Genomic DNA, 20,628 nt, shown 5'->3' on the forward strand with positions numbered 1-20,628 from the left:
CACAATCGACAAACGCAAACGCAAAACGTCATGGCTTTCTGCTGCCACGTGAGAGCGAGGGCGCTGCGTCACGTCTTTTCATGCTCTTATAACCGTGGGGAATGTCCTGCGGCGCAGCTACAAGACATTTAGTAGCGGAAGACAGGGCCGAGGGTGTCGTCTGCTTAGCGCGCAGTAAGCCTCTCCCGATTTTCAGGCGCCGTGCATAAGAAGCCGCGGAACTCCCGATCCATGAGCAGTTTTTTGCGTTTTTTACCACCGCACTAGACTGGAGTAAGTATTCTTCATCCACCACTGAGATAACATCCGCGCAACCCTTCTACAAAATTTCGAAAACCTGCACCGGACCTAGGGAGTCCCTGATCTGGAGCGTATAGAAGTCTAGAAAATCCAGCGAACAGTGAAGAAATGACAACTTAATTTTGTTATGATGAGTTTCGCCACCGGGAGTATTTAAACTAAAGGGATTACCCTTTAAATATCATGTGAATGATGAGGACGGTGCCGCCAGAAGAAGAGAAGACTGTGTTCGAAATATCGGCGGCTCTCGTCCCAAGGCTTTTCCCTTAAGTAATCCTTGGCAAGATAACTCGAGTTCTTTTTTTAAAGGAAACATGCGAGTCTTCCAGGTCCGAGGTTACCAAACTGGCCTTCAGAAAACTTAGCCGTCTTTGGGAAACTTGCCATTATAGAAGACCTGGGGCTCTTACCACTGAACTTGACATTGTCTTCGTCCACACCGGAAAGTCTCAAATTCTGGCGAATTTTCAATACAACGCGTTTTCGAAAGTCTATCTTTTTCTCTTTCCGATATTTTCTTTCTTCAGAATAAAGCTTTTCCTTCAAGGCATTTCGAAGCAGTATGTGCAAAGTTCCTGATCATGACAATGCGGTTTTGCCCTCAGGGAGAGGCCTCGTGCCTTTTTCCGTTGAAGTTTGTCCACCACAACCAGTAATTTAAAATCCTGTCGTCTTGTGACTTCGAGACAATTTCCGACAGCGTTCAGAATGTGAAGAAAGTCAAGCCTCACTTGCTCAGCTGCGACCGTTCTAAGCAGGGGCCAATATCGGTTCGGTTACGTTTCAGTGTCAGACCTTCGAAAGAGGTTTCGGTTGCGGTTACGGGTATAGACGTTTTAATATTTCCGGTTACCGGTAACCAAACAGCTGAGCCGGTATTGTTGTGCGGCTTTCACTAGGATAATTAGAATTGGACTAATGGCAGAATGAAGAAGAAATGGAGCATATAACAGATAAAATAGTTGATTGTGAGTGATCAGCAGTATACGAAATTCGGTTATCCTACAACAGAGTGCAGTCGGAGAGTTGCATCAGTGAGCGGCTGATGGAACAGAGGAATAATACAAAGGGCACTGTATACGGCACCTTAGGCCTTCATGTTAGTCGACGTGGATGTAAACCAAAGCTGGAAAAAACGCTGATAAAAAGCAGGTTCAGGTCAAAGGATGAAGGGGAAATTTTTGAAGCATTCTTAATTTGGAAAGAAGGGGGAGAAAAATGTATCAGTAAACCCTGAATCGCACGAACTGATGTACTTAGATAGTAAGCACGGTAAATGATGAAGATATGCATTCTGTCTATTTCCCCTCCCTCCCCCTGTGTGTTTATATGTTCCCCTATGGCCACACGAAATACCTGCATAAAAGCAGGTGGCCTTTACAAATCAAACTCTTGCTGTAGTGCAACAAACCAGTTTCTTCATATATTTCACTAGGATATATCTGCAGGCTGCTAGGATGTCGCAAAATGAGCTACAAAGTGCGAACGGGTAAAAATTAACCTATTATGAACATATATCCGTTGCCTCGTATCGTATCGTATATAACGCGTCCTGGAGTAGCCAGTCCCGAGTGGCTCGAGACCACCATCTCCATTTTTTTCTTTTAAATCAATCAAAGAATCAGTTGCGCTCCGAAAGGGTGGTGCAGTGCCATCTGCGAAGTCGAAGAAAGACTGAACCCTTTCTTCGACGCACTTTCGCAGCGTGCGACATTCCCTGTAAAATAATTTGTTACGCTCCCTATTATGTCGTGCACATTCACTTCGCTCGGTGCTGTAGCAAGCTACAAGGCAAGAAAAACTGCGTGCGTTCGGCGGTTAAGCAAACAGATGTGGAAACAAACAACGTGCAATGCTTGGTATCTGAAATGATCACAACAATACAGTTCATAACTCATAAGGGACGTACGCAATACATGTCATATACGATGCGTATGTCATTCGGTTATGGGTCCAAGCGCATAAGACCGTAGGTTGTCTACACAACTTCTGAATAAAAAACACATGACGAAGAGATCTACTTTAACAGAAGCACGTACTACACCACTAATCAGAGTTGCAAGCGATACAAATACCGCATCTAGAGTTGCTTGCCTTCACTCTTGAACCGATTCACATGAATCGGTAACCGAAATCACACTTTTCCGTTCAGGTTACGGTTTCGGTTAATTGCCGACTCTGAATTGCGGTTACGTTCCGGTTCTTGCAAAAATTTATGGTCCATGCGGTTTCCGGTTACGTTCAGGCTTCAGTCCCTGGCTCTAAGTACGTTTATTGTGGTACAGATCTGTCAGACCCTGGTGTAGTGTATACGCATCGTTGTTTTTGCAGCGTATGCATGCACCGTCGTACACTGCTTTTCTTCCTGAAATTTCTTAGGGGCATTGGTCTCCTCGGCACTCCTTAGTTGAACCGAACTCACGTTACGATCTCTCTGGCCTTTGTGCACTGACATCTGGCCATGAGAGCTTCTGGTCATACCAAGGACTTTGATGTATCATTAGGACACCCATCACCTCGTCATTTCATATCTCATAACATCCAGGTGTGCCATAGGTTAATGAGACATATATCAAGACATAAATTTAGTCACTCGTCATTATACTATATAAATTAAATTCGTGGTACTTGAAGCGTATGCGACAGGATGGAACTTACGGTATCGACTTCCATGATGAGACTTCCTTTTTGTTGGAAGGTAGAACACCCCAGGCAGCACAAAATATTGGGCCCATATTGGCTGGGTGTTGGCGATACGGTCGGGACCCCAATATGGGACCCAGGATTTTCCCATATTGGTTCTAACTTGGCAACATGGGACGCATATTGCAACGTTTGAGCCAGTATGGGCCCCATATTGCCCGTGTGCACACCATATTGACTGAAACTGCGGAAAATGGGACGTACCCCTATTGGTGCTTGTATACCAAATGCCCAAGCAGCACGGCAAGATTGGAGTTGAAGCGTGTGAAATGCCGAGCTCAATACGTCGTTACATCCAAGTACTTCCCGCAGATGATACACATTGTTCCAGTCAACATACCTGGCAACCCCACCAGTGGCGGTCCCAAGGGGGGGCCGTCGCCCCCCCCTCCAAGAAAAAAGCATAGCCTGGTTCAGTTTCCGTCTCTTTCCCTGTGACACTCTCAAGGAGAGCGACTTAAATGGGACCTAAAATGGGACCTAAAATTGATTACCAGTGATACGATTTCGTGCGAGAAAAGGTTGAACCCGTGTCCAGAACCCCTCCCCCCGTCGCACCCAAATGGATAGCGACTGGATATCAGCTCGCAAACGTCGCCCCCCCCCCCTCAATGTACTTCGCTGGGGCCGCCCCTGAACCCCACTGTAACTCAACTGGCACACTTGCTGCAAACAGCCGCCATCTTGCTTCACGATGCCAATCGGTCGAACCGACTCAGAGCGTGGAAGGTGGTAGTTTGGGCGAATTACGCGTCCTACAACTAATGCGCATGAGCGACACTCGGCTCGAACGTTTCGTTCGGGCGAACCTGTCGTTGGTTTCTCTAACGACAACGGAAGCGGCAGGTCAAGTAAAAAACACAATGTTTTGATAGGAAGCGATGTCTGTCCTATAAGCTAGGTGCCTTCAAGTTACTCCAGAAGCAGTGCGAGTCGTTGAGGAGTATGTCCGTCACCGTCACGAAATCGTTTCGCTCCGTTGTACTCTTGCGGCGGGATTAGAAGTTTTTGTGCCATATAAGGTAACGCAATCCCAATGAAGGTTTCTGAGTACCCATCCTGGTACTTACCATGCTGCAGGGGTAAAGAGGGATACTTGCTGTTGTGGGTAGTTCCACGTAACTATACGAATATCGGGGCGAGCGGGACTGCACGCCCATCCCTCTCCTGTATCACCATCGTCTTTCCCCTCCCCTCCTCCTTCCTTGATGCACTGAGCCGCCAACTGACCGTGCCGTTCCCAAACATCACCCTGCTGCACGTGGGATCTGACAAGCAAAAGAACGAAAAAAAAAACAGAAGAAGAAGAAAACTAATTTTCCAAACTCAGAAGGCGAGACAACGGAAATGCTGTTCCCGTTATACGAGAGTCCCAAACACCGGGTTACTGGCGAAACGGCAAAAGGTCTCGCCTGGCGACCTCGCATTTTCCGGTCGTTAAAGGTCGACAAACGCAAGGAGGAACCGTGGCGGAGAAAGGCTTATCGGCGAGGAAAGACACTTCCTGTGCTTCCTCGTCTTCCTCCTCGAAGGGTAGCCAATCAGAAAACTTCGATCGCCACGTAGGTGGCTTCCGCTCCTTTAAGCATTGCGCACCTCATGCGCTTCATAGTCAATCGGGCAACTTGAAAGAATGTCGACAGATTTGCACACTGAATTTCAAGGAACAGGTCCGCAGGCTTTGGCAGAATGTAGTTTTCACGGCACATAAAAGGAAGGCGTGGAAATGAGGGCGACGTAGCTCTAGAGTTTGAGGTGTGAGGAACGAGAAGTGGGCGTAGGTTCGACGACAAGCGTTTTAATAAGTACTAAGGGCCCCTTTCGAGCTTCGAGTTTCCCAGTTTCCTTTTCTTTCTGTTCATGTATACCCGTCGTCTCTCCTAATCCAACATAGAGGCCTCCTGTGTTTCCATGAATTTACCTCAACGAGAAATTTTTGAAAAAAACACGTTTCGCGCATCCGCTATATGTAACAGACGGACGGACGGCTATGTACGTCTCCTCACCGTTAAACTTGCGCGTGAAATGTTATGGTCACATTCCGTATTGTAAGGGAGAAACACAAAGGCACGTGTCTTTCTTATCGTGACCCACCACATCGTCATCCCATTTATGTGTGTGTGTGTGTTATCGCCTCCCATAGTCTTGGGTTTTTTGTTGCGGATTTTCACGACCACTTCCCTCTATAACCATTATTTCTAGAAGAAGTCACTCTCATTGCAGGCTGACTTCTACTTCACAATGGCCCTATTACCTCTTCTCTCCCTCCCCCTCTTATTTTTCTCACTCTGTCTCTGAAGGCAAAGCATTCTATTCTGCTCTCAACGTGATCAGAAAAGGACGCGCTTTTTATTGCACGGCTTACAACGAAAACGCAAAAAGCGTACACCTCGTTCACACCTGCGGCTAAGCACGCTGTGCTGTACCGTCGCACCAACTAGAGAACGTGGTACGGTCCTTAGCTGGCGCAACTCGTTTACCAAAAACAACGAAGGACAACAAAATTGGCATACACTTCACTCACGCGGTTGCTGTCCGTGCGACTGACATCACGAGAAGCAGCCAGTTGCGTGAACAACATGTTATGTATATTATCCAGAGCATTCTAATAGCCGCCCACTGTCTTTCCTTAAATAAAAGCGTTAAAATACCCCAGAGCTCCGTCAAATCATTTAAAAAGACAACGACGAGAAAGAACACAACGCAAGCCGAACTTCAACCCCATGAAAGATTTCTCTACTGGACCTATTCTTAGGACGACTTTCAGTTTAGAAACATGTAACGTCACCAGAAGTCCGGTTCGAGGTTATATTTTGCTGCGGTGTGCAAGAAGCGGGAAAAAACGCGTCGGCTGATAGTGCCTACCAGCATACTTTGCGCGGTGGCGTTACGTACTCAAAGACGTAGGGGGGGGGGATCCCCCTTCGTGTAACCTGTTTTTTTCTATTCTAGAAATTTCTTTATACAATCTAGAAAATCTACAGAAGGAACACTAGCACGTGTGCTCCCTGCCTCGGCTATGAGTTTTGTAGATTTTCTAGACAGTATAAAGAAATCTCTAGAATAGGAAAAACAGGTTAGACGAAGGGGGGTGTCCCGGGACATCTGTTACCAACAACGTGTATATAAGTAGGAATTCTCGCGAGGAACTAACTTTCGCGAAATTCGGGAGCGCTCTTTTCTTCACAAATTTAAAGTTCCGTGAAATGTTCGAACCAGAAAAATACGCGAACGAAATATGTGAGAAATTTGACCCATAGGACATAGGACTGAGGCAGTTTATGTACGCGGTTTCTTTCGCTATTACGCTGCATTGCCTGACAAAATGTTCTTTTCTGCTGCCAAGTGGAGACAGTAGCCCAGCCTTCACGAATCCCGCACCGATGTCGGCCTACCGTGATTCCGGTTACTTGTAAGCCTGGACCATTCAGCAAGCGTACTGGTTTAAGCACGCTGCCACGCTGATTGGCCTTTGTAAAAGTTGCAGTATCACTATCGATTGCCAATCGTACGTGCTTGATGCTGCGGCGAGCAGTTTTCATCTTCATCTTCACCTCCGCCACCATCTGATTGATGCGGTGACAAGAATGACGGGAGACAGGGCAAATCGGCAATGACGCAGATACCAGCCGAGTAAGGACCCCTAATCCCAGCTCTCTCAGTCAGAAGGACTCAAAAAGGGAGACAAATGCAACGGGTTATCACACAGTTGTGATAGCTTTTGTAAAGTCCTTCCTGGAAATTCAAGGTGGAGGGCCCCCAAGACGTCTTGACTCCTCGCAAATTCGCGAATTATTGAGCCTGCGAATTTAACCGCCTATACGTAGGGAGTGACTTTTTCGTGTTAAACCCGATACCGCCCGGTTATTCCCCCCTGAACTAACCGCCGACCAATTCGGGCTAAACCAGATTTCTCCCCGACTTTTAGTCACTATGAAATCCTCAAGTGACGTTTCCACTGAAGACGAAGAAAGGTCGCTACGTGTAACAATGTAAGAAAGGGTCACTTACGTTCCCAGCAATACACCCATGAGTGTCAACACTGTCTATGCCTTCGGGGATTACCGCTGGAAGGTCACAATCCCGCAAATAAATAAAATAAAAAAGAAGAAGAAAGAGATTAGGAAAGGACTTAATAGACAAGAGGAGAAACAAAAATACCCGAGAACACCCGAAGGCACAATTATCGCCCGATTTCTCCCTGAATTACAGATTTAAAAAATAGCGCCCGATTTTTACCCACCGAATTTGAGAAAGGCATTTAACCCGAAAAAGTCACTCCCTACCTGTACGGTATATGATAAAAACAGGTCCAATAAAGAAACGTTTCATTTGGTTGAAGCTCAGTGCTTGTGTTGCATCTTCTATCTCGCCCTCCTCTTTTTAAATGTTTTTACCCAGCACTGGGGTATTTTAACGTTTTTTAATGCGTACCAACCAGCCCAATTCAATACCCTTGCTGTCTACCCTACCTGCACAGCCTTAATATTTTGTATATTTGGTTTGGTATATTTGGTATGAGAATAGGAGGCATTCGGAACGCGTTAATACCTGTTGTACGTAAAAACAGGTATTTGCTACGAGTAGCAGAACACGCCGGGAGAGGAGTCCAATTTCTCCTCGTTTTTTTTTTTTTTACAAACAAAGAAACGAACAAACGAACAAACAAACAGCAAACAAGTACAAGCAGGTGTTTGTCAAAGAAAAACAGATGCATTTCTCGTGATGATGGGGCCATGAATCCTTCGTCGGCTTCCCGGAGCGACCGTGTATTCCTCCAGGATGCATTACTTCCATTTCTGCAACATTCCCAATGCATGCGGCAGATCACGGCTCTTCCTCCGCTTTTCTTATTTGCTCGACGAGGCCCACGTGTCGACTGGAAAGCAATCTTGCGGCATCCTGCAATATCTGCCTGGATGAAGGCGAGACCCCCGCTGGGGAAACGGCGGAAACTTTCCAATTCCCCGCCGACCGCTGTGACCGTCGGGCTACAAGCTGGAGGCTAGAGGCTACAAACTGGAGTCCAAAGTTAAATTAACGCGCAAGTATCCGTACAGGCTGTCTATATGCTCTTGCGTTAGATATAATATGCGCCTAGTCATGAATGTAAAATTGTGAATATATTTCACAGAACCAGGAATGCAAACAATAAAGAAATAAGTGCATCTTTGAGCATTGCGCCGGACGTGTTTAAACGCTGTACAGAACAGAAACAGAACCATCTCAGAAGCAAAACGGAAACAGAACCATCTCAGAAGCAAAACAGAAACAGAACCATCTCAGAAGCAAAACAGAAACAGAACCATCCCAGAAGCAGAACAGAAACAGAACCATCTCAGAAGCAAAACAGAAACAGAACCATCTCATAAGCAAAACAGAAACACAACCATCTCCGAAGCAGAACAGAAACACAACCGTCTCAGAAGCAGAACAGAAACACAACCCTCTCAGAAGCAGAACAGAAACACAACCCTCTCAGAAGCAGAAAAGCAACAGAACCCTCTCAGAAGCAGAAAAGCAACAGAACCCTCTCAGAAGCAGAAAAGCAACAGAATCCTCTCAGAAGCAGAAAAGAAACAGAACCCTCTCAGAAGAAGAAAAGAAACACAGCCCTCTCAGAAGCAAAACAGAAACAGAACCTTCTCAGAAGCAGAACCCTCTCAGAAGCAGAACAGGAACGAAACCCTCTCAGGAGCAGAACAAAAACGGAACCCTCTCAGGAGCAGAACATAAACAGAAACGTCTCAGAAGCATAAAAGAAACAGAACCCCCTCAGAAGCAGAACAGAAACGGAACGGAACGGAACCCTCAGAACATTACTTCACCGCCACGCGCTGCGAGCTAACCATCACCCCAAATGACGTTGTTCTCTGCCCTGATCAACAAACGACGAAATGATGGGCATGCAGCACGCTGATAAAAACCTGAGCATGGCCACAGCGAAACACTGTGTGCTATTTTCCTGTTTCTCTATGTGCATGCTCAGGGTTTCCTCCACGTGGATAATTTTGGTTCATGAAATTGTGAAAGTATAGGTATTCTATGTAAATGCGTTCCACTTTGCCACCCCATTGCCCCTTTTGCTACACATAGAGGAAACCCGCACTCCAAGGGGAGAAAGAAGTGGTTTAAATCCTTTTGGGGACAAAATGCATTGCCAGTGTCACGACCGTTTGTGCCTATGGGACTTAAATGCATGGGACTACATGAATGTCACAGACAGGGCTCTACATTTAGCGCTTTATCCTCACACGTACATAATCGATGTTCGTAAATTAAAATATACCTTGACTGTGAATTAAATTATGTTACAAAATATTTTACGACATCCGTAGGGCACAATTTGTCAAGAAAGAGACACTAACTATTTATTGTTCAGTAGACAGAGTTGGAGTTGAAATTAGAAAAGAAAATTGTTGTATTATATTGCCTTGTTCTGTCAAATTCCCACAGAGCACATGTTTACATACACTCATGCATTCATGGGACCATTTGCGAAGCTTAAGGACCGTTTGCAGCGCTAGCCAGTACAGTTCAGGGGACTAAATTACGAGTAACTGGACTAGAAGCTGTAACGATACTCCCCAAATTACTCAATTTTTTTCTTAGAGAGCAGAAAGTGAAATTTTCTGGCGAAGCACCCCTGTCAGACGGCGAATTAAATGTCAATTAGTAAACTGACATTTGTGTTACTTAACAGCCCGTTACGGTTGACACTTGTCAGACGAGAGTTAACTGGGCTAACTGGCATTCCTGACCAGTGATGTTCATACTGATAACCAAGCAATCATTTCGCGTACAGGGTGGAAGACAAGTCACATAATATCCCAACAATATCCTCAAAAGCAGCTCTCTATACGTCAAGCGAAAATGTTACTCAGAGCGTGTTTTAATCCTTCTTGACCTTCATCGCAGCAGTATATTTTAAAGTAAAGTGGGAGAGCGACAAAATTGCGGTCTGCAGCAAGCACGGCGTCGCAGTGGCGTCGCAGCGGCGTCGAAACAATTACTTGTGCAAACAAGCAAATAATAGTTACAATATATCAGAAAATAATGTCTACAGAAGCAGAAAAGAACAAATACAGTTAAACGAACCTAGAGCAGAAGCAAAATACGAATGGCAGACCGTTCGCGCTCAACAGCGTAACCAATCTCTAGTGGTGGGAGTAGAGTCACTAGGTGCGAGTAGAGTCACTAAATAAGCTCTTATATAAGCTTATTTAGCGACTCTAGGTGCGAGGGTACACGAGAGCGCTCTGCTCTGCTGTCGAGATCACGTGGTTTGTGATCTAAAGGCCGTTAGTGGGCGCCGTTAGCCGAAAATGCCAGTTATTGCTAAAGGTCATTTCCACTGCCGTATGAGACACGGACATAAAGATCATTTATCCTAAGTAACAGCTACTAAACTGACGTTTGGCGTGCTGTCTGACGGGGACTCTGACTCGGGAAAGTCGATTACCTTTTCACGAACTCATTGCGTAGGACTTTCATAATGTCATTATGGGATGATTGATAACTATAACAAAACAACGTTCTACAGCATTCTATCCATAGGAACCGCATATTTATTTATGATTCACGTGTATGGAGTACCACATAGCCTCCAGGAACCGAGGCGCCCCCTTTTTTACTCCCGAGTCAAAATGTCCCTTTATTTGTCTTCTTCACGACGTTTCCCCTGTCTGCGTGTTTGTAGAGCTACATTAGGAAAATTGGACGCGGGAGTCACCTGGGAATCCGCTCACCTTTCGGGGTCCGCCGACTCAATTCTCTGCGCTTTAATTCCCTGAAGAGAACCCACAAACGTCCCTTGCAGCCCTTTTATTTGAACGTATAAGTGAACGCTAATCATACAGAACATTTCTTCTGTGGCTGTTGAGAGGAAACTTTCGTTTCACAGAGGCAGCTGATGGAAAGGGGGACAAAACCTGACAGTCAGCGACGCGTGTACTTATAGGAGAAACTTGGTCCCGCACTTTTTTGTTAGTTACATGGCCTGATGGCATTTAAAACTTCACACGATGGCTTTTCGGTGCGCGTTATACAGTCGAAATAACGAGACTAGCAATGGCCGCAAGTTACGTGAAAAATCCGCGGCGTTCTAGAAGCAGAGCCCTCTTGTGGACAGCAAATCTTCGCTTTACGTCGTCTTGCGTAGCTAAGACAACGCACCGCTTTCACATCTTGGCAGATGTTGTGCACCGTATAAAGTGCACGCTAGGGGACGCTCCTCTCTCAGGGACAGTCATATGTGTATGTGTGTGTGTTTGGTGACTTTACCCTTGAACAACAAAATTCATGTGTAGATTAAAGCAGCGGGGCCTTCATCTATGCGTTTCTAGAGACTCAAACGCCTCCATTGCCTTATAGTCAAAAGAAAAAAAGGGCATGACTATATCCCCGTTCCATGACGACGAAGCCTGAGCACAATAATTACAGGGATGCACATAACAACACAACACGAGTTCATGTTGTGTTATGCTAGGTCCTTGCAGTTGTTGTACCCAAGGCCAGCCTTCGTCGTCATGGATCTTATCTACCAGCTTGCCGGCGTGTATACACCGGGTGTTTCACGAAAGTCCCCTGGCAGAATAATTCGTGAACAGGTGGTACTATCGAAGAAATTTCTTTTTGATAATGATCCTTGGGACACCGGCCATGAACTGAGTAGCGAGCGGCTCATTTGCATACGCTCACTAATTAAATAAACATCCTAATTTTTAAATTTTACTTCGCACGCTTACGGAACCTCTGTTTTACGCATCGGGACCTACAGCGAAATATAATGCAAGAAAAAAACAAGAAAAGAACTCGTCCACACTTTGTGATTTTTCCAACCAGCCAGATCTCCAACCAGACCGAAACGGCTGTCCGCGACAGGGAGTGCGCGATCACCTTGTAAATATATATATATACGCTATTTTGTTTACATCTTCAACAATGGCTGTAGTTGATGGGGGGGGGGGGAGTAAACATGCTGGCTGCACACAGGTGCAGACCACGTGAAACAGCGTGGTTAATCCGAAATGGTGAATAAAAGCGAATAATGTTAATAAGAGGAATACTACTTTTACTTCTAGTAGTATTATTACTACTACTACTACTAATAATAATAATAATCAGAATAGTAATAATAATAGGGAGTAGACCCACTCGTAAGGTGAACCCGACCCCACTTGTGTGTAGACATGCTGCACGCGTGTCGCTGGATAGGACTGCAGGTAATTTCGGCCGCCTGGGGTTCTTTAACCGGAAATCTTCGACACAGGAGTAAAAAAAAAGCGAAGTCCAGGAGGAACATCGCTGATCGCATTGATGAAACCGGCCAATCCTATTTCTATCGTGCATAAAAGACTGTCTGGTAAAGAATATTCAGAGCAGCTCTAAGGCGCCATCTACCGCACGCATGCGGCGTACAGTGGAGCAGGATGCCCATTGTGTCTTTGGCCTCTGTGTACGTGAGCCACTTTGGACCGTCTACTACTTGTGCCTAGAGTAAACAGGCACATTGAATAAAGTGCACGAGCTGTTCTCGGAAAAAGACACCCAATGCAATATCGATGGCGCAAGCACATTCAACCTGAAATGCAAAGACGAGCATTCTATTCTCTGCACTTGCCAGGAACAGAAAATAAGATTATCTCAAAGATGGGGAAGCAGTACCGACAATCGTTTATATATAAAAAAGAAAAAAAAACATTTCGCCTTTCGCGGCCCTACAATTTTAGATGTGAGCAAACACTGTCCCAGTGATGCCGGGGCGATGACGTATGGCATACGCTACTTTCCACTAATTTATTCATGCTGCTTGAGACCCTAATGTTCATTAGCTTTATCGCAGTTAGTTCTCGAAGTCACGAAGCCATTACATGAGTAGTGATACCACGCAGAAGATCACCGCAAAACGGATGACGCGCACGTCGAGACAAGCGGTTAACCAGAATGCGATTGCAGGATAGTAGAAACATCGAACTCCGAAGTGCGACAGTAAAGAAAGCGATCCGGCTCAGAGAATTGATTAAAAGAGACAACAGGAGACAGGTGCGGTTCCTATTGACCAGGCGTTCTGAAATTGGCTTTGATTTATTGCTACGTTGACTCTGACTTGTTCCGAAGTTCACTTTGTTCTTCTTTGTATACAGTTTACCCGAGCGCCACGATACACCGACCGTCTGTTCAAGGTTCAAATACAAAAGCAGTGCGGACACTCGCTTTATCAGTACAGTTCATCAGCTCGCAACACTGAGCACAAAAAAGAAAAAAGAGAGGGGGGTACCACGTTTGCTGTTTCGGATTTGGTTTATGGTTTCTGTTACCATGCGGCTTTGCACATAATGTTCAGGACCTCGGACCGATACCGCACGTTGAAAGCAACATTTGCATCATGCAAGCAGCACTTGCATCGATCGCAAAAAAACAATTAGGATTTCCTCCAGGATTTGCTCCTTCGTTAACCTTCATTAATTAACGGCGTCGTGCCCAAAGAAAAGATTATCTATGGGACGAGCTGAAAGCGCCTTGCACGCCAGAAGACCAGAAAAGTAATGGAAATGCAGGTTGTGAAATTACGTGGTGGTGGTGGTGGTGACGAAAACCCGGCTTGCCGTTGTTGGCAGCCACGCTGCTCCAAGACTGTTTTCCTTTCTTTTTCTTAGGTAATACTTACTTACTTACATACTTACTTACTAAGACATCCTATCAAACAACGAAGTTTCTGTTGGTGTTTGAGTGTGGGCGAACTAGGAATGAAAGACCTACAATCTCTTTCCTAAGCAATGCGCCACTGCTTGCATGCCCTTGAATGGTGTGTCCGCGTAATGGACGGTGCAAGCGAGGGACAGAAGGGCAAAAAGCTTTCCTGGGAGCGTCGCACGCAAAAGGAAGTAATCTATTGCACCATCCTGATTGGTCGTCTCACGTACGAAGAGCGGTAATTGCGGACCTTTAACGAGGAATGGCCCGAGCCGTTAACGATCCTCGCAGTCTCGGCCACCTTTACGAGGTCGCCGATTGATTGGATGAATTAGTCTCCCGCGAGGCATCACAAACATAACACCCGGAAGCAATATCCGACGGTGCAATTGTAAGTGGACATGACGTCAAGAAGGACAGCGCCATAAGACCCAGAACTATAGCACGATTTGTTGAACATAGTATATCACTCTAAGAAAAAAAGGTAGAATTTCCTACCCACAGTTGCAGCATGACGGTACTTCTACCATTTTGTGCCAATCCACTACGCGACTTCTCCCCTGCGGGTATAAGCGTCGTCGTCCCTTTCCCTTGCTCCTCTCTCTCACGTTTGCTCCAAGAGAAAATGGTAGAATTTCCTACCCAAGCTGGTAGAACGACAGTTTCTACTCTGTAGTTTGCTTCTACTCTGCAGTTATACCCAAAAGGTAAAACTGGTTGGAGTAGAAATGTGGTTGCAATGCAGCTCTACCGAAATGGGTAGAAAATCATACTTTTTTTTCCTTAGAGTGTAGAGTTAAATATCTAAGCAGTGTCCCTTTGTTACCTGACCCACGTGTTGCAATGGGCAATTATTTCCCCGTTTCTGCCTTACGCCAAAATGCTAGCTCCTGGGGTGTCAAGACAATGGATGGGGGCACCAACGCACGCGTCCAGTTCGGCCACCACGATTCATGAAGCCCTGGGCGGAGGCCGGGAGTACGCACGCGCGCTGTTGGTAGGAAACTGTAGCGATAGCACATTACAACGTCACCTATGCTTTTGGAGAATACTTCCTTCGACGGCTGTCCTACATAGGCTACGGTTTAATGGACCGTACACGTCTTCTCTTCAAACTGAGCAAGCGAGACTCCCCCAAATGCAGGGAATGTGACGTTGTAGAGGACGTACAAGCACACATTTTTCTCAGGTGACGGAAATACGTTGACACTCAAAGGGTTTTAGAGGCGAACCTGTCTCGTGTGGAATCCCGAGCCTTCGACATCGCGAAACTCTTAAGTCATCAGTCGTCCGACAAGGCATTGACGGCACTTGAAGATTTTCTGTTTACAACCGGGCATATATGGACATTCCATGATAGGCTGACTGTGTGCTGCGCGTGCCCCCAGCTATTTTACGCTCACTTGGTTGAAACTTTTGAGCCACATGTTGAATTCCATCCCTTTAACTCGTTCATTTTTTTTTTTTTTTTGTAAGCGTCCTGGGGTGGTCAGTTCAACTTCGTGGCGACTCACATCCCCATGTTTTTCTTTATCACATCGCCATCACCATCGTCTCACTGACGGCTGTTCTAATGTCTTAGAACAAAATTTGATTTCCTATAATAAATAACTTTCTAAATAACCTAAATATCTTTTTTTTTTAGCCGTAATGGCACTTTACAGAATAACGTGGCTACCTCCGGATGGGACTGTCACTCTCAAACAGGCAGGCATCCTGAGGGCAGCGTGTTTGTTCTCGAGCCGAGAAGCCTGCCCCCCATGGCTACTACTTCTACATTGCTAGAAGTACCACACGTGCACCTATTTTTCGTTTTCTCTCTCTACCGCTCCAATGCCTTCATTGTAGTCGGCCACGTGGGGATTGTCCGTTACACGTGGAGCGTGTTCTTATTCGTGGGTGCGCAAACAATCGACGGAACGCTGTCGCGTCTATTCCCTATAATGCAAGACACGAACGCCGTTATTTTTGGGTTCTGAAAACGTCCGAGGGATTTTACATCACCCTTGCGTGGCTCAACCCGTGGGACGAGGTAGACGTCAACAGGCTCGACAGGGAGGGGGGGGGGGGGGGGGAAGGTCAAACATGTACACACCCATGCAGAAGGGACAAACGTGAAGCAAAACGGAGCCTCTAGTGTTTGTGTTCACCTTGAACTTAGGGAATGTAGACCACAATCTAAACGACCCTGGGAAAATAAAAAGTATTTACAACAATGCCTATATAAACTGAGATTCCCTTTCGTACCAATACGCTATTTTCGCGTTTGTGATAGCTGTTGTTTTAAGAGCTCTTGCGGTATCGAGCACAGGTGGTCGTTAAAGATTTAGGTATTGTATTGCTTAGTGCAGTCCAATTTTGGTGTTCAGAGAAGAAGCCATAGGTTCTAGTGTTATTACTTTCCAAGAGAAGTCGGCGCAGTAAGCCCGATCTCTCCGATCAACATGTCGTCATATCCAGCAGGCAGACTGCTTAGGAATAGCACGCCACGAACTCAAGCGAATAGCCCTGGACGACCGTATATGTAGCAAGAATAGGGGAGACATATTGTGCACCGAGTGCTCATTAGAATATTATCAGATTATGACTGTTAGAGTAGTATTATAATTCCAATTATGTTTAATCAGTTTAAGGACAGGATCACAAAATGGACGGGAGACGCAGCATAATATGCGGTACGTCTGTAATATGCAGCATTATATGCAGTCCTTCCATGAAAACGCTACTCGTAAGAAGCGCTCTGTGAAGAACAGTTCCGGCAGGTCGCCCCTATACCTCTGTCTACCTACGTTTTGCCATTGAAATGTTGAAGGAACATCAACGACAACATCAACATCATCCTCTCATATTAACCTCTTTGAAGTGGTGCAGGGTCCCGCCTCCGCGGGGATGCATCCCATTGATTGATTGATTTAAAATAAAAAATAAAAAAGTGGAGATTTTGGCTTCACTAGTGTGAAGCCAGCAACTCCACATCACTTGCACCAGATGCATTGTTGTAAAACTCCTGGAATGATGCCGATGATGACAGTGATGATGATGGTGATAATGATTTTGTTGGCTCTAAGCCATCCCATCCCATGGAAGCATCCCATGGCATTCACTGTGTCTTCGTTCCGTTTATTGTTGTCGTTGAATGAACCTATTTGCTTTCAATCTATAAGTTACTGACACGGGTTCGCTGGATTTTCTAACCTTCCGTGACCACTTTCGAGATTGCTCATACGTTGTCGCCCTCTTACAGAATGCCCGAGCGCGGAAGACGGCATGGAACGGTTCGCGTGTCCTTCCCCAGACCGGATGGGCCGATATCGGTGTATCGACGACCACGTCCTCTGCGACGGATTCATCGACTGTCCACAAGGAGAAGACGAAGATCGCATGTCCTGCATGTTCTACAAAACGGTGCGCATTCTTTATATTACTCAATTGTAACGTTGTCGCAAGCATTGTATACATGTATCGGTCGCTTCCATCGCTGTCCTCACTGCATTGCTTAGATACACGCGAAACGGAACCCTTCATTGAATCACAGGGTCCTTCCGCACCGGCGTGTCTTTCCCAACAAGTCGATGCAACCGGTGGAAAATCCAATATCGTTCGCAAACTTCAACTCAAGATACAATTGATTTTTCTTTCGAGCTTCTCGAGTTCGCCTCGTCCCATATGCTGCATGCAACTGCGACGGTGTAATTAGAATGGACATGTTTGCGTATTGATTGGTAGGAGGATATCTACGAGTATTCGCAATAGGGAGGGTGACGCATAAAGGATAGCAGGTACGAAAATGAAAAGCTATGTTACAATCCATGCTAGGAGAGCCGCACCCACGCAGGGACGAAGAAGAAGACGCGCAACAGTATTACAAGCAGCACGACAAGAAAACGATGGACTGAGCGTGTAGTCGTGGGCAGACCCGCAGAGCCTGGCTGAAGGAGGAAAAGCGAATCTTGCGTGCATTCAGGAGATCGGTTTTCCTTTTTGTTGAATGAGGCAAACGTATCAAGTACAGCACAGTTAACTGAGCAGACAATTTATTTATTGCTTGCTTAGATGCCGTCGAGTCGCTATCAAATCCTCAACAACCGCGCAGACGTTTTCCGTCTTCAAGCGAGTTCTTTAGGCCTCGCGTTAATTGCTGTCTCCTTGCGTGTTACCTTAACGAGGTATTACGAAACTCCCACCACAGACAGACATCACCGCCCATACTACTTTGTGGTACGATTGCAAGATAACCGCAGTAGGCTAACCCTGTACCACGTATACCAGACTGTCCGCGGATGGTTTTGTGCACGTGTGCGCTATAAGTACCGCGAAAGTTTATTTCCTCACGTACGAGGACTGATCAGTAATTCAGAAACGGATTGTTTTTTCTTTCTTCGTTTTTTGAGAGATAGGGAGTGACCACAGACTTACCGTTCAGTATGCCTCCCTAAAAGTAGCTGTATGCACTTCTTTGAGCGTTCCTTCCACTAACGAGAGCACACCTGTGGCAGTGACATTCTGTATTAGCCCTCATTGAACTCGTCGTGCTGTCTTAGACCTCTCCGAGAGAACAGGCGGTATTTCACCGCTCACCAGCTGCGGGAACAAAAAAAAAGTCGCACGAATTTGCGGAATCGTCGGCGGGGACCCTGTGCAAACAGGATTGTAGCACGTGCCTCATGCTATCCCAGCATTCTCTGCAACGTCTCTGATAGACAGCCGCCGATCATAACTCCCACGCACTCAATATCTCATCGGCACGGCAGGCGAACGCACTGTCTGGTCTGGTGTCGCCTTCAAGAGGTGAAATTTTGAAACTAGAATACCACTCAAGTGTCTTCCACTGACCTAGGAAGAACCGCCGGACGGATGGGTGTAGACCCCAGTCGAGCACTTCAGCACCGATTTTTACGGTGCCGGAACACGTTGCTCAGACGCTGCCGAATTGTCACCGAGAAATGCGTCGCATACTGCACACACTCACTTGCGCAGACTGGTGACTCCTGACACTGGAATGAGCGACATCGATAGCAAAGGATACTTATTGTCAGCTTTGATAAGACGCGGCATGTAACACGAAGGTTTTGTATGGTCGCTATCAAGCTTCCGTGTCTGATAACGACAAGTTGTAACGTTAAGTAGCCAGATAAGTACGTTCATGAACCACGTCACATTGGTCGGTCGCTAGATGAATTTTGATGCTGCTTTTTGGGAACTTGAACGTGCTCTGAAGACTCCGGACGCGACACTCCTTATTTAACGTCCCTCGCGGACGCCTCTAATGACTAATTCCATCGGCAAGGACAGAGTCAAAGGGTGCAGCGAGTCAAAGGGTAGCGGCTCCGCGGAGCGCGCTCCGTCCACTGTGTCCCTCTCGCTCCGGAGCCTCTGCTAAACGTTTTTTGTTTTTCTTTTAAGCCAAGGGAGCGTTGCGTGTGGGCGTTACAGTTGGAGTTGGAATTCTGAAAGAAAAATATGGAGATGGTGTCTCCTAAAAAACACAGGTGCCGGAGCGTGTGCACGTGATGTTGTGCATGTCTCGGAATTTCGGGCCGCGGCACTCACTATCACAACCATCTGATAAAGCATGAGCTCAGCCGTGGGCTCCGAACTCACGTGAAGGTCGACACGACGTATCGCTGAGCCCGATCATGCCGCATATTAGACCACTCCCCGGATAACATCACACTTGTGACAAGAGCATGGATTATTTTGCCGACTCTCTGTCCGCAGATGTGAGGTTACCCGGTGAGTGCGCTAATATGCGGCATGATCGAGCTCAGGGATACGCCGTGTCGACCTTCACGTGAGTTCGTAGCACGCGGCTGAGCTATGGCGGGCTGAGCTCATGCCTTACCAGATGATGATGATGATCGTGAGTTTCGCGGCCCGCAATGCCTAGCTATGGATGTGTGCGCGTCGCGCGTGCAAAGCGCCTCTAGGCCTCTGGGTGTCACTGAATGTTCTTTTCCGGTAGAGCCGGATCCAACCGGAAAGGAGGGCGGAGAGCGCGAGAAGCAGTCCAACTTGTGGGCAGGAGCGCCACACTCCGTAAAAGGAGACGTCCCGTTTAGTGAAAAGGAGCGCGCTCCATACGATCCGGAGTCGTTAACACGTCCATATTGTTTTGCTCCAGGAAGGTGCAAAAATTGTCCCGTTGGCAAAACCAAGTCAGGCTTGGAATGTTCCATAGGGAGGAGAGAGCCAAAGTATTCGAAGGTGGAAAACTTTTTTAGTCCAGCAATTGATGTGAGAGCAAAACGAACAGACCAGGCCAGGACACGAAGGGAACAGATATGCACGCGACAAGTGAGGTCTGTAAAGTTCCTGTGTCTCGCTTTGTGTTTTCGGTAACGCTAACATTAATGCAGCATTAATGCATTAAAAGCATAAACGAGTACTATACAGTCTGCAGGAGGTCGCGATTCCGAACTGACTACGTCGATGTGTAGGCTGTCTGGTCGATCCAATCCACGAAAAGAAGACATGGATTGGCAGCGCCGCGCAGTGCCCGAGGTGTGTCTTGCTTCCACCGAAGGCAGATGGCAAGAACGCAGGCCCGTATGACACCATTGGGAGTAGGCGGTTGGCCCACGCTAGTTATGGAGCAAAACTTTCTCTCCCAGTGGCGGAATTCGCCATAAGCATGTCACGCCATTCCACCAAAATCATAGCGTCTTTCGCGGAGTTCGCGACTTCAGGATCAGAAAGCGACATCTTACCACAACATTACCCACCACAAGTTCTAGAGTTACGTATGGTAACACTGGCACAAGCCCTACAAGTAGCTTGTTTGTTCTGATATGATATGATACACAGGGTGTCCCAGAAAACGTGTCATTGAATTATAATAAAAAAACTACGCCACCTAGAATCATGCGGTCAACGGCATTTGTTCTTATTAGGTTTTTGCCACCTCCTAATGTGAATGTCATGTACTCCAAG

At 46.5% G+C, this 20,628-nt stretch overlaps 1 protein-coding gene across 1 annotated transcript in view; it reads left to right on the forward strand.

The window, feature by feature from the left end:
* Positions 1-20,628, forward strand: part of LOC135388190 (uncharacterized) — a 215,675-nt gene that overhangs the window by 173,149 nt on the left and 21,898 nt on the right. The window contains exon 2 of the mRNA XM_064617578.1: positions 16,943-17,103. Coding sequence (XP_064473648.1) covers positions 16,943-17,103 — 161 coding nt within the window. The remainder of the gene's footprint in view (positions 1-16,942; positions 17,104-20,628) is intronic.

This window comes from Ornithodoros turicata, chromosome 3 (genome assembly GCF_037126465.1).
Source record: "Ornithodoros turicata isolate Travis chromosome 3, ASM3712646v1, whole genome shotgun sequence".
NCBI lineage: Eukaryota > Metazoa > Arthropoda > Arachnida > Ixodida > Argasidae > Ornithodoros > Ornithodoros turicata.